Raw genomic sequence first — 13,250 nt, forward strand, 5'->3', positions numbered from 1 at the left:
TAAGTGATGATGCATCTTCTTGTTATCTTTCTTTACAAACGTAGTCAATGGTTTCAATATAAAGGCTTGGTCTCTTCTTCAGACTACAATATATGGCGTAGATCAGTGGTCTCCAACCTTTTTACGACCAAGATCACTTTTTGAATTTAAGGGCCACCCAGGATCTACCTCGCCCCTTCCCTGAGGCCCTGCCCCACTCACTCCATCCCCCCCTCTCCATCATTTGCTCTCCCCCACCCTCACTCACTTTTACCGAGCTGGGATAGGGAGTTGGGGTTCAGGAGGTGCTGCGGGCTCTGGCCTGAGGCTGAGGGGTTTGCAGTGTGGGAGGGGGCTCTGGACTGAGCCTGGGGCAAGGAGTTGGGATGCAGGAGGGAGTGAGGGGTGCAAGCTTGGGAGGGAGTTTGGGTGCAGGAGGAGGCTTCGGACTGGGACAGAGTGTTGGGGTACAGTAGGGGTTACAGGCTGCTGACTCTGGGAGGGGGGTCAGGACTGGGGCAAGGGGTTGGAGTGCACGAGGGGGTACGGGGTGCTGGCTGTGGCAGAGGGCTTGGGGCTGGTTTGGGGTGCGGGCTTTGAGAGGGGGCTCAGGACTGGGGCTTGGGGTGTGGCCTCCTGCCGGGCAGCACTTACCTCGGCGGCTCCCAGTCGGTGGTGCAGCATGGCTACTACTAAGGCAGGCTCCCTGCCTACCCTGGCCCCACACCACTCACGGAAAGGGCCAACGCACCCCTGCATCCCCTTTGGGCTGCCCCTCTCTGCAAGCACAGCTCCCATAGGCCACAGCTCCCTGTTCCCAGCCAATGAGAGCTGCGGGGACAGTGCTTACAGGCAGGAGCAGCTGCGGAGGGAGACCCCTACCCCTCTGCCCCCAGAGCTGTGGGGCCAGACTGGCCGCTTCCGGGAGTGGCATGGGGCCTAGGCAGGTAGGGAGCCTATCTTAGCGGCAGCCCCGCTGCGCTGCCGGAGAATGTGATCGACTGGGAGATACTCTTGGATTGACTGGTTGGTGACCACTGGCGTAGATTAAACAAGTTAGAAAAATAGAGGTTAGAGAAGAAAATTAAGAATATTTGCCTCAAAACTGTAGGATTTAGGGTGGCTGAAAGTTAGATGAAAGGACGACGTGTTAAACTGGGCTAGTGTGAAACTGTCCAATAAATTAGCTCCTAGACATGGCACCAGGGAGAGAGGGAGATGTTAAATACATTGCAGCTAGCCAGGTTCATGATCTAAAGTTAACTTCTTAGCTGAAGAAAAGGTGGAACAGTAGCAATTACCAGGAACAGTGCAGGGGAAAATCAGAATCAACAGTATGCAATTGTGTTTTGGGGATTTTTTGTATTGAATTTAATGTAAATTCATTGCATTAGTAGTATGCCTAGTGTCTGGTATAGTACTTGATTATTACTCTGATTAAAATGTAAGTGCATGACTTCTTGGGCAGAAATCCAATATAGTGCATTATAGTTCTGAGTCAGCATGTGACTTCATCATTAAAATCTGTTATAACTTATACAGTAATCTGCCCTTTGCAGGTTTGGTGAACACAGCTGGATTTTGAGAACATTTCCAGCAGGGTAGAGAAAAAGAATTATGGTCTTGCATTAAAATAGAAAATTGTACCTCTGTTATGATGGTACATGTATCTATTTTCTGACTACAACAGTTAGCTATAAACCAGTGTCAGTTTCTGAAATAAGTAGTGTTGGCAGCTGTCACTGAAGTTGCTTTTTTCCTGATGTATGTGATGCTAGTAAACACATTATTTTTTTGCATGTCCTCCTTCAAAAAAGTATTTGCCGTAGCTTTTCTTTGTTGGGAAAGATGTCACAAAAGAGTTACACTGTATGAACAAAGCAACTTAGGTGGCGCAAATATTTTATTAAATTTTGGACACCATCTTTAGTTCAGTGCTCTGTTTATATAAGGCCAAACTGGCAGTTTAATCACTGTGCTATTAAAGATTGCTTTGTTGTGCCACAAAATTCTGGATTTAATACAGTTCCTTTGCAGGGCTTTTATTTTGTACATCCAGAGTTATGGTTTATAAGCTTTGACCCTGATTCACTGTTGTCTCACAAATAATGCAATCATTTACGTGAGTGCAAAGTGAGAACAAAATGGTTTCTAAATTCTGTAATTGTAATTTAGTAGTATATTTCACCCACTTTGCCCTAACTTTGCTTTGGTATAAATGATTACACAAGGTGCAGCGCAATAGTGTATTGGGCTCTTTGTTCCTAGTTTTGGGGTAAAAAAGGAGAAGTAGAAGAAAAAAACAAAAACCTAAACAACAAGAGTTAGTTCATGATGGGCTCAGTGCTCAAAAACGGGATGAGGTGTTGGTCCTCCAGACTCTGCTAGCTGCCTGTGTCTGATTGCTCTGTGTAGTATTAAATCAATATATTCAAATAATTCCAGGGTCAAGAGATTTATCACTACAAATATGGTGTTGGCATCTGAACATGAGAAGTGCTTTGGTGCAAAATGATGTTGCTTTATTGTACATAATAGGCCCATAATAAAACCCAAATGGACAAGCTCATGCAGATAGAGAGAGGGTCAGCCAGAAATATTTGTCCTTAGAATACAATTGGAAAATAAAACTTAAAATGTTAATAATTTTCTTTATATGTACACTGTAGTATACAATAAAATCAAATCAAAATCTGCTGTTCTAGGTTATTTCTAATTCTTTCTAATACATTTTAAATGGCTATATTTACTAGTTTAAAGGAACTACTGCACAGTATTAATGTTCTAAATTTGCCTTCATGTAGGCAGTAAATATCTTTTTTACCTCTATATGAAAAAAATGTTCATCCTTAATCACACATGCCATTTGGAAAAATAAGAATAGCATTTTTAAAAAATACAAAAATTCTATATAGCAATGATGAATTTTCTATATCAAAACAAATTACTGAAGCAAGAAGACCCCCTCCCCCCCAGAGAGCATTATTAGGGATTACAGACTAGTTTGGCAAGCAACAGGTCAGAAGCAAAGTCTATTACCTGTCAAATCAGTCTGTAATCCCATTTAATGCCCTCTGGAGAGTGTTGGCTGTTACACATCAATGCTGTGCCAAGTTTCTTTCTGCTGTTGCTTAAAATTCTCCCAGTACTTGAGTTTTTGTGCATTATACTTTGTAATGTAGATTATGTAGTTTAGATGAGTATAAAATATGTAGAAACTGGCTGGAAAAGAGAAAACAGCTAGCCTTGTGATATGTATGCATCAGGGCCGCCCAGAGGATTCAGGGGGCCTGGGGTCTTCAGCGGCGGGGACCCCCACCACCAAAGACCTTCTCCCGGGGCAGAAGGACCCCCCGCCGCGGGTCTTCAGGGCACTTCGGCAGCGGGTCCCAGAGCAGAAGGACCCTCCGCTTCCAAATTGCCACCGAGACCCGGAGCAGAAGAAGCTCCGGGGGCCCGGGCCCCACGAGAGTTTTCCGGGGCCCCCGGAGCAAGTGAAGGACCCTGCTCCAGGGCCCCCGAAAAGCTCTCAGGGGGGCCCCTGCGGGGCCCGGGGCCTGGGGCAAATTGCCCCACTTGTCCCCCCCTCTGGGTGGCCCTGGTATGCATTGAGTCATTTCTGCAGTAATAGGGCTTGATTTAAAATCTAGTTTTCATTAGCTTTATGGTCAAATTGAGAATTTTTTTTAGCCAAACCAAAGTGATCACAGAAGTTCAGTTTTCATTGAGAAGAACAATTTTAAATAACATTAAATAATTTATAAAATGCATTTAAATGTTATAAATAATATTAAAATTATCTTCTTTTTTTCTATTAGATCACAGATTGAGGGCTGCATCTTGCCTTAGGCCCTGATTCAGCAAAGGATTTAAATATTAGTGGCAAAAATGTCAAAAGTGACCTAGTGATTTATATATCTGTCCCGTTGAAAGTCAATGGAACTTGAGCTCCTGAATCACTTATGAACTTTTGAAAATTTTACCCCATATGCATAACTTTAAGCACATAAGTAGCCCTATTGCTGTCAGTGAGACTATTCACAAGCATGGGTTATGCACTTGCTTAAATGTTTTGTTGGCTCTTGGCCCTAGTGATTACAGTGATGAAGAGCAGAAGATCTGCTACCCAGTGCTTCCTTTGCTACAGAGTCCTGCCAGTCAGGGAGGATGCATTCTGGTCTGTGCTTTATTGTTACCCTGAACAGGGCTGCTGACAGCAACATGTATTCTAGCTAGGTGAAGGGAGGGAGCTGGACATGCCCTCTAAACTTCAGATCACACCTATTTTGGGGTAGGTGAGGCCTCCAAGCTTATTGGCCAGCCCTCCTTTGAGTGCTGTGGAAAGCTCCTGTGCTGCTGCTTGTATAATAAGAAGAGATTTCCTATGCACTCCTCCTTGCCCCGGCACATCAGTGCAGCATAGGGAAAGATTGAGCCCTAAGTCTTTTGACATTTTCTTTAAAGCTGCATTTTAATGAAGAACTATGAGTTGCACTTTTTTATCTGCCCTTGCCTTTTGTTTGGTCCATATAACACCGTGACTGGTATGAGAACCATCAAGTACACAGCTTAATTGTTCTTTTACTTGTATATTTGCCTTTAAATTTCATGTACATGACTTCTATTAGCAATAACTGGGGGAAGAATATATCCCTTAATGAGTATGACTGTAGTAAACAGAGAAAACGTGAAAGCTGAATCACTGAGTCTGCACAAATTCTGTGATTTTAAGACTATCAGGGAACAAACTCTGTACTGAATTTGGCAATTTGTGTTTAAAGCTGGTTATTAAAATGCATCCTTTTTATATCCCTTACCTTTTAATGTGGGTCTCTGCCCAGGAGAGGTGGCAGGTGAGGAACCAGGAGCTAGAGTGAGTGCCCTTGGTGGACCATGAGGGAGGAATATAGGTGCAATTGCCTTGAACTATGATGCCACACACCAGGCTTTAGTCTCTCATTTGTATCAAAAGCAAGGAACAAATGTGTGAGATCAAATCAATGTCATTTTTCTCATTTGCAATCATATTTCTATGAAGATTAATGCTATTTTTTGTTTGTTTTGTGTGAAGCTGAAAATAGAAAAATTTTGCATGAAGAAGAGATTGAAAAATGCCTCATCACCCTTTTGGGAACTGACAATGATGGTGCTAAAGCTGCTGCTTCTCAAGCTATTTCTGCTATGTGTGAGAATTTAGCTAGCAAAGATGCTTTTGGAATCCAAGGTGAGTAAATTGGGGAGGAGATGGAATTAGCTCCATTAAGCTCCATTTTGTAAAGACCATATTATCATTTTACAGTTTCCCAGGGGTTATTTAAAGCAGCATACGCACAATTATGTTTTTAAAGGGATTCCCCAGCTAGTTCAGTTGCTAAGCAGTGAGAATGAAGAGGTAAAAGAAGCTGCTGCCATAGCTCTGGCTAATCTCACAACAGGCAGTCCTAGCAATGCAAGGTAAGTGTGTAATTAATAAATAACTATGTCAAATACTAATCTGGACATACTTTGATTTAAAAAAATTCTCCAGTCAATGTCCTAGATCTCTAGTCAATGTCAGTGGGAGTTACACGCACATAAAAGAGAGCACAGTATTGTAGCCAAGAGGCCAGACTTTAACCTGCTGCAGCTGCCAGGGGAATCTCTTGATGGTGATGAGCTGGTGTGGCAGTTCTATGCCACCTTCATTAGTCCCCAGTGTAAGGGATGTGGTCAGGACATCCCTACAGCATGGTAGTGTCCAGCTGCAGAAACTGTTCATTGAGGCCCTGGGCAGCCGATGTAAATTACAGTAACCTTTGGCTGAGCTGATCCATGCGTAGATCAAGGATCGGGAATGTAAAGCTGGTTTAAATTTACTTTTCTCATCTCACACAGTCCTACAGCAACCTTACATGGACTGGTGAATCTGATCCTAGGCCTGCTATGCAGATCAGAAAGCAATAACTTACATTAAATGTGTATGCAGGATGAATGCTGTGTGACTGTAATTAATTACCTGCCAACTTCACTTCTAAGTGAAGCTCTTTTCTGAGTCATAGATGAGCCAAAGAGTAACTTTAGACTCATGAATGGGAGGGCCAAACCCTTCCCTGATACAAATCAGCATAGCTCCAGCTCACCAGCTGAGAATCTGGCCCCTATTTGTTTTATATTCATCTAACTAAAAAAAACACTAACCCTTTCTTTAATTTGAAAAAAAATATCCAGCCTGAGATACTGTAATCCATATTCATCCTAGAACAGGGTTTGTTTATTGTTTGGTTTTAGTTTTGTTTTTGTTTCTTCTCTCACTTGTAAAGCACTGAAAGTAAGTACATTTAATGGGAATGCAGATATATCTTTAAAATGATGTGAATTTGCTGTGTAATGATGTTAAGGATATTCTAGTCACAAGTGGGACTAATGAGAATAGAACCATTTTATTAGTTATGTATTAGTTCCTTCTTATAAGCCCCCAGAGTGTTAAATCATAAAGCCAACAGCAACATATAAATTTTTGTGTGATAAGAACAGCATAGTGGCTAACTTAAAGAGGGGTAGCCACTGGGGAAGAAGCATTTAGGGACTGAGGGAGACTGCTGAGGAGACCAAGGAGCACCCAGCAGTGAGTGAACGGTGTGATTGAACTATAGAGACATTTTGGAGTTAGGCCCCTCCAATTTTATGTCTGCCCTGCCCAGAAGGACCTAAGGCTGTGGCAACATGCTGCAAAAGGTCCACAATGGGATACTACTTGAGTTGAGCCTCTGCAGACTATTTGGACTATAGGGGCCACACGCCAAATTGAAGGGACAGCGGTGGGAAGTAGCCCAGGGCAGTGGACTTAGACTCTTTGCTGGGAAGCGTTGCTTCCATAGGGTCCCTTCTTAAGGACTGAGGCACCTCTGCTAGGGAAGCAAGGGGCCAGAAGTCAGGTGTTCCAATCACAAGGCCACCTGGCTCTCCATGCACCCTATTACAAAATCGGTAGAGAATGAAGGCAGATGCCCTAGTCCTTGCATAAGGAAGTCTGGGCGCAGGGGGAAACACCCTAATGAAAACACCTCCTCCCATAGCTTAATGGAGATGGATCAGCTGCTAAAATGAATGGCCAATCAGAATGCGCATAATCATCATCAGCAACAAGTGTTCCAACAAATGGCCAACCAGCAGCAGCTTTTGATTCACAATTTAGCAGTCCAGCAGCAGCAGCAGCTGGTACAGCAGGTGGTCGTGATACTACAGCCATCTGATACAGTGGTGGCAGTGAAACTCAACCTAGCCCTGGCCACTGCCGGTCAGGCTTACCAAGCTGCCGCCTAATGACAATCCTGAAGCCTTCCTTGAAATCTTTGAGCAAGTGGCTATGGTGGCCTGATGGCCCCTAAACCAAAGAGCTGTTTTGCTGGCTCCATGCCTAACTGGGATGGCACAACTGTATCGTGCTTTAAAGACCCTGTTGCGGTCCGAGAGTATCATAGAATCATAGAATATCAGGGTTGGAAGGGACCTCAGGAGGTCATCTAGTCCAACCCCCTGCTCAAAGCAGGCCCAATTCCCAACTAAATCATCCCAGCCAGGACTTTGTCAAGCCTGACCTTAAAAACCTCTAAGGAAGGAAATTCCACCACCTGCCTAGATAAACCATTCCAGTGCTTCACCACCCTCCTAGTGAAAAAGTTTTTCCTAATATCCAACCTAAATCTCCCCAACTGCAACTTGAGACCATTACTCCTTGTTCTGTCATCAGGTACCACTGAGAACAGTCTAGATCCATCCTCTTTGGAACCCCCTTTCATGTAGTTGAAAGCAGCTATCAAATCCCCCCTCATTCTTCTCTTCTGCAGACTAAACAATCCCAATTCCCTCAGCCTCTCCTCATAAGTCATGTGCTCCAGCCCCCTAATCATTTTTGTTGCCCTCCGCTGGACTCTTTCCAATTTTTCCACATCCTTCTTGTAGTGTGGGGCCCAAAACTGGACACAGTACTCCAGATGAGGCCTCATCAATGTCGAATAGAGGGGAATGATCACGTCCCTCGATCTGTTGGCAATGCCCCTACTTATACAGCCCAAAATGCCGTTAGCAACAAGGGCACACTGTTGACTCATATCCAGTATGCTCAGGTCAAGGCAGACATTCTTGATGCCTGGGACATTGTGGAAGAGATGTGCCGGCAACACTTCCACAATGAGCAGTGCCCTCTGGAACCAAGACCTCACCTGGTTACCCAGAAGCAATGAGATGAGGATGGATGCTCAGGTTGCCAAGCTTGTCCTATTCGAACAGTTCACCCAGATACTGCCCACTGGAGGAAAACAATGGGTGATGTGACATCATTCCAAAACCCTGACTGACACTGTTTCTTTCATGGAAAATTATCTGGTTGCCAGGACCCGATACTAACACTCCACCAGGGACCTGCTGGGAGCAAGGGTCCCACACTGCCAAATGATGGAGCGGGCCATGGAAGTGAACATCTTGAGGAGCTTCAACCTACTCCCTCCTCACCTGGACTCAGGAGTGGCCTGACGATCAAGAGGCACATGGATACCCTGGACCAAAAGTGCAGAGCCTTTGACCCACACCTCAGACTGGGAAACTGCCAACCCACTAGAGTTTAAGAAGGGAATATCACAGGTCCCTGAACTAGGGTGTTCCCATGCACAGGGACCTCCCAAATATCCAGAGGAAGGCCCAATCATAACAGCAAAGACCGAGACAAGTGTTTTGCATGTGGTCTTCAGGGCACTGGTTTTGAGTGCCTCTATATGGAGTGCAGCTTTGAGAAGTTTTGGACCCCAGGGGACTGAGCTTGACAAGGAAACCCTACAAAGTTGACCAGATCCATAAGACTGAATGGACAGATGTGCAGGGCCGGCGCTGCCACTAGGCGACTCTAGGCGGTCACCTAGGGCGGCAGGATTTGGGGGGCAGCATTTCGGTGGCAGGGGGTCCTTCCGCTCCGGGTCTTCGGCGGAAATTCGGCAGCGGGTCCTTCACTCGCTCTGGGACCCGCCGCCAAAGTGCCCCGAAGACGCAGAGCAGAAGGACCCCCACCGCCAAATGCTCAGAGGAGGTGCGCTGCCACCTCGGGCGGCAAAAACCCTGGCGCCACTCCTGTAGACGTGGTGGGGCTTGCGGAACCAGGGTATGCTCAGACCCTGCTGCGGAGCTCGGTGGTCCCAAACCCAGAGTTGACTCCAGGCATCATTCTGTTATGATGTGTGCATGGTGACGTAAAATCTTATCCCCACATTAAAGTGGCTCTAACAGTGGGTGAGTATACAAAGTCCCTAATGGACTGCAGCCCCTCTTACAGATCTCATTAAAAAGGGTGCCCTCTTCCCCTATGCAGCATGACTTCTCCCGCACCATACATCCAAGCTCACACTGGTGGAAGTGGTGTTATAGCAGCAGGGGCAGGTCCATGCTGTTCTTGGAAGTACCGGAATGTCTGGTATTCTGGGAATGCAGGAATAGCCACCCTAATAAAGGGGGATATACATGGTGAAGCCAAGAAACCTGACACCAGCACAAAAAGGGTTAAAGAACGCCTATGAGACCAGCTAGCCGTGTCCTGTTATAACTGCAGCCAGTGCTAGGCGTGGAGAAAGAAGAAAAGGTGAGAACCTGGCTCAGTTCAGGGCTAACTGGCAAGGAGGCAGACGCTAGCTGCTTCCCTATAGCATTACTGGCTGTATTAGCATTACTAGAAGCCTGGCAGCTGGGGCAGCCATGGGGGAAGAAGCACAGCATCTCTGACCAAAGGAAACTGCTAAGGAGACCAAGAAACACTGGGGTGCCATTTCAGATTTTGATGGTAGGGGGCAACATTAACCACGATTCCAGGGGCTACTTAGGCACCTGAAAACACTAGGTTTTTTTTTTTTTTTTTTTTTTTGTAGATAACTTAGAAATTAGCTGACACAGGAGCACTGTATCTAATTCCTATATAAAGAAAGAAAAATATATAGAAACACCAATTAAAGCCATATTTTAAGTTTATATGTAAGTTTAGAACAATCAAGTGATAATACAGCAAGATATTCCCAATCCCTCACTTTGAGGTATCAGTTTTGGAACCTTAACACAGATATCTGAAACATAGATTTGATACTTTGTACACTATCTTTGTACAATAATTTATTTAAAAATAAATAAAATCTGCTTACTTTCTCTATGTTACTGCCATTAACTACTCTGTTTTAGTCAATTGTTTTTCACTCCACTAAAATGTATTTACTTAATTCTAACATACGTGATTAAGTTTTTTCCTCTTTTTTTAAGAATGGGAATTCATTCTTCAAATTATTTTGGCATTTATGTTTACCAGTTACGATCATGTGATAATACTTAATCCTGCCATGAGTGCAGGGGACTGGAATAGATGAGGTCCCCTCCAGTCTTACGATTGTATGATTCTATGTATGTGACTCACTAACATTTGACTCCATTATTACTATTAGTATCAGACTTGGATCCACATTTATTTTCATACAAATTTTAAGTTATTTTACAGCTATAATTAAAACACAGTTTGAAAATAAGCGATCTTCATCTGCCCAGTGTTTAAAGTGATATGTTTAGTTAATTTTTGTAATATTTGCACTGCTAAGGTGAGTACAAGCTAAATTTGCATTCTAGAACGGATACTATTATTTGATTGTATCACTTTAAATAATGAATGACAAAGCACAATATGGTAATAAAAGTAATAATCATAATTACTCCAGCCAGGACTGGTTAGGCATTTTATAACTCACTATTCAAAGAATTAAATTTAAGCATAAAAGAGAAATAAAATTATGAAAGGCACAGAGCAGTCAAAAATAGAATAACAGTACTGTAATAATTAATGAACTTTTGAAAGAATAAAATTAGAGAATATATGTGCATTTCACATTTTGACAGGAAGTACGAAGAAGTAACAACAACAACAACAACAATAATACAACTGTGTGAGAGAGAATGTGTGTATTGGGGGGAATGTGTAAGAGAGACTCTGTGTGTGTGTGTGTGTGTGTGTGTGTGTGTGTGTGTGTTGAGGAGTGCAAGAGAGAGTGTGTGTGTGTATTGAGGGAGATTGTGTGTGTCAGAGAGTGAGTGTTGGAGGTAGAGTGTGTGTGTGAAAGAGAGTGTTGGGGGAGTATGTGAGGGAGAGTGTGAGAAGAGAGCATGTGGGGTAGTGGTGTGTTTGGGAGATTGTGAGTGTGTCAGCACACTGTCTCTTTAAGCTGAGCATTCAGGAGCCTGAACATGCCGCATCTCCCACTCCTGAGTCAGAAGCACAAGCACAGACAGGCTCCCTGTCCCCCCACCCCAGCTCAGCAATGACCCACTCGGGCATGGCCACCTCTAGCATCAGGTGAGCTCCTCAAGCTTCCCAAAAAAGAGGATACTGCAGTGGTGGCAGGAGCTGAGCAGCTGGAGAGCAGCTGGCTGGGCACCCAGCTTTGGGACGGGTGGCTATGGGGGAGCTAAAGCAAATTTTGGGGTGGCTATAGCCTCCGCAACCCCCCCCCCATGCATCGCCCCTGTTTGTAAAATGGTAACGTGGTATGAAACTCCGGGGAAGGCAAGTGCTCCTCTAGGGGGAACCCTCCCTAAGTGACACCCCTGAAGGAACACCTAGCCATGAGAGAACTGTGTGATTGAACTAGAAAGACATTTTGGACCCCTTTAATCTTACCTCTTATGTCTGAGACTGTGGAAGGAAGCTGGAAGAAGTCCACAAGGGGTGCTACTTGAGTTGAGCCACTCTAGACTGTTCAGACTATGGGGCCACAATTGAACTGAAGGGACAGAGGTAGGAAGTAGCCCAGGGCAGTAGATTAGACTTTCTGTTGGGAGAGTCCTGATGGCATTTCATCACACAGGGTCCTGGACTTGGACCCAGTGGAGAGGGAGGGCTCAGGTTCCCCTACCACACCTTCTTAAGGACTGAGGCACCTCTGCTAGGGAAGCAAGGAGCCAGAAGTCATGTGCTCCAACCAGTAGGCCCCCTGGCCCTCCAAGCGCCCTATTACAATATGCAATGCTGATTTGTATAACTATGAAGTTCCATACAGTCACTTGAACACCAAAATGCCATTGTCAAATAAATTGCACGAAAGAGCCTGTGAAATTTGTCTGTTTAGAAAGTGTCCCAGCTCCATGAAATCCATAACACCTCACTTATATAAATTATGCAAAAATCCCAAAATATACTAGTGCTAGTAGAACTAGCTCTTAGTTCACAGGGGGGTTTTAGGCATTATAGTTCAGCAAAGTTTTACTATTAATTTATAACATCACTGCCATCTATTGGACACGAAAAGAAATTATTCCATCCTGGACAACTCATTTTAGAACCTATATGGCTCTATTCTTATATTAACCTTTTAAAATATATCTCTATCTTATTGCCTTTCATTTTTATAGGATAACCTAGCCATACTATAGACAATTATTAAAAGTAAAATGAAACTAGTTAGATACACTCTGAGGTAATGTGGGCTTAAACATGTTAAATATACAAGCAGGTAAGGCATAAACTGATCTGACTCTCTCTCCTATCTTGAGTGTTGTTTCAGTATATATATCATTTTATAGTTGTCTTAGTAACGCTGGTTACATTTGAATTTTAAGCATCTACTAGAGTTATCATCAAGGAAGAAATAAGCTCTTGAATAGATTTAAGATTTAACAGCCATGCTAAATCATTCACACTATCCACAAAAATTAGGATATTATCCAAAATGTATATTTTTTATAGTTTGTTGTACATGCAAAATATAGGGTTTTTAGCTAAAGATTTATTTGGGGGAGGAGGGAGAAAAACAGGTTATTGAGGCTGCATGAAGGGTTGAAGAGAGTTGTAGTACACCTCTACCTCGATATAATGCTGTCCTCGGGAGCCAAAAAATCTTACCGTGTTATAGGTGAAACTGCGTTATATTGAACTTGCTTTGATCCACCGGAGTGCATAGCCCCGCCCCCCCCGGAGCACTGCTTTACCGCATTATATCTGAATTCATGTTATATCAGGTCGCGTTATATCGAGGTAGCAGTGTACATGCATGATTTCTTGTGTGATAGAACACAAGTCCAGGTGACCACTCCTGACTTGCTAGGGATCTTCTAGATAATACATCAGGATTTGGGGGATCACAGAACGTCATCCCAAGAAGAGCATGGTTACCAGACTAGAGGGTTTAAAAACTTTCATTTTCATTTTAATTTTTAATTGAACTCAGGAGAGCTACTCATGTTGGTAAAATTCTATCCATCTAGGTAACTGTATGGCCTCT

The 13,250-nt window shown here is 43.8% G+C and overlaps 1 protein-coding gene across 6 annotated transcripts in view; it reads left to right on the top strand.

Annotated features, from left to right (window-relative positions):
* ARMC3 (armadillo repeat containing 3) overlaps positions 1 to 13,250 on the top strand; it is a 103,417-nt gene that overhangs the window by 46,363 nt on the left and 43,804 nt on the right. For all 6 annotated transcript variants that reach the window (XM_054020681.1, XM_054020682.1, XM_054020684.1 and 3 more), the window contains exons 10-11: positions 5,051 to 5,203; positions 5,328 to 5,433. In XM_054020681.1, the coding sequence (XP_053876656.1) occupies positions 5,051 to 5,203; positions 5,328 to 5,433 (259 nt within the window). The remainder of the gene's footprint in view (positions 1 to 5,050; positions 5,204 to 5,327; positions 5,434 to 13,250) is intronic.

Source organism: Malaclemys terrapin, chromosome 2 (genome assembly GCF_027887155.1).
Source record: "Malaclemys terrapin pileata isolate rMalTer1 chromosome 2, rMalTer1.hap1, whole genome shotgun sequence".
In the NCBI taxonomy this organism is placed as follows: Eukaryota; Metazoa; Chordata; order Testudines; family Emydidae; genus Malaclemys; species Malaclemys terrapin.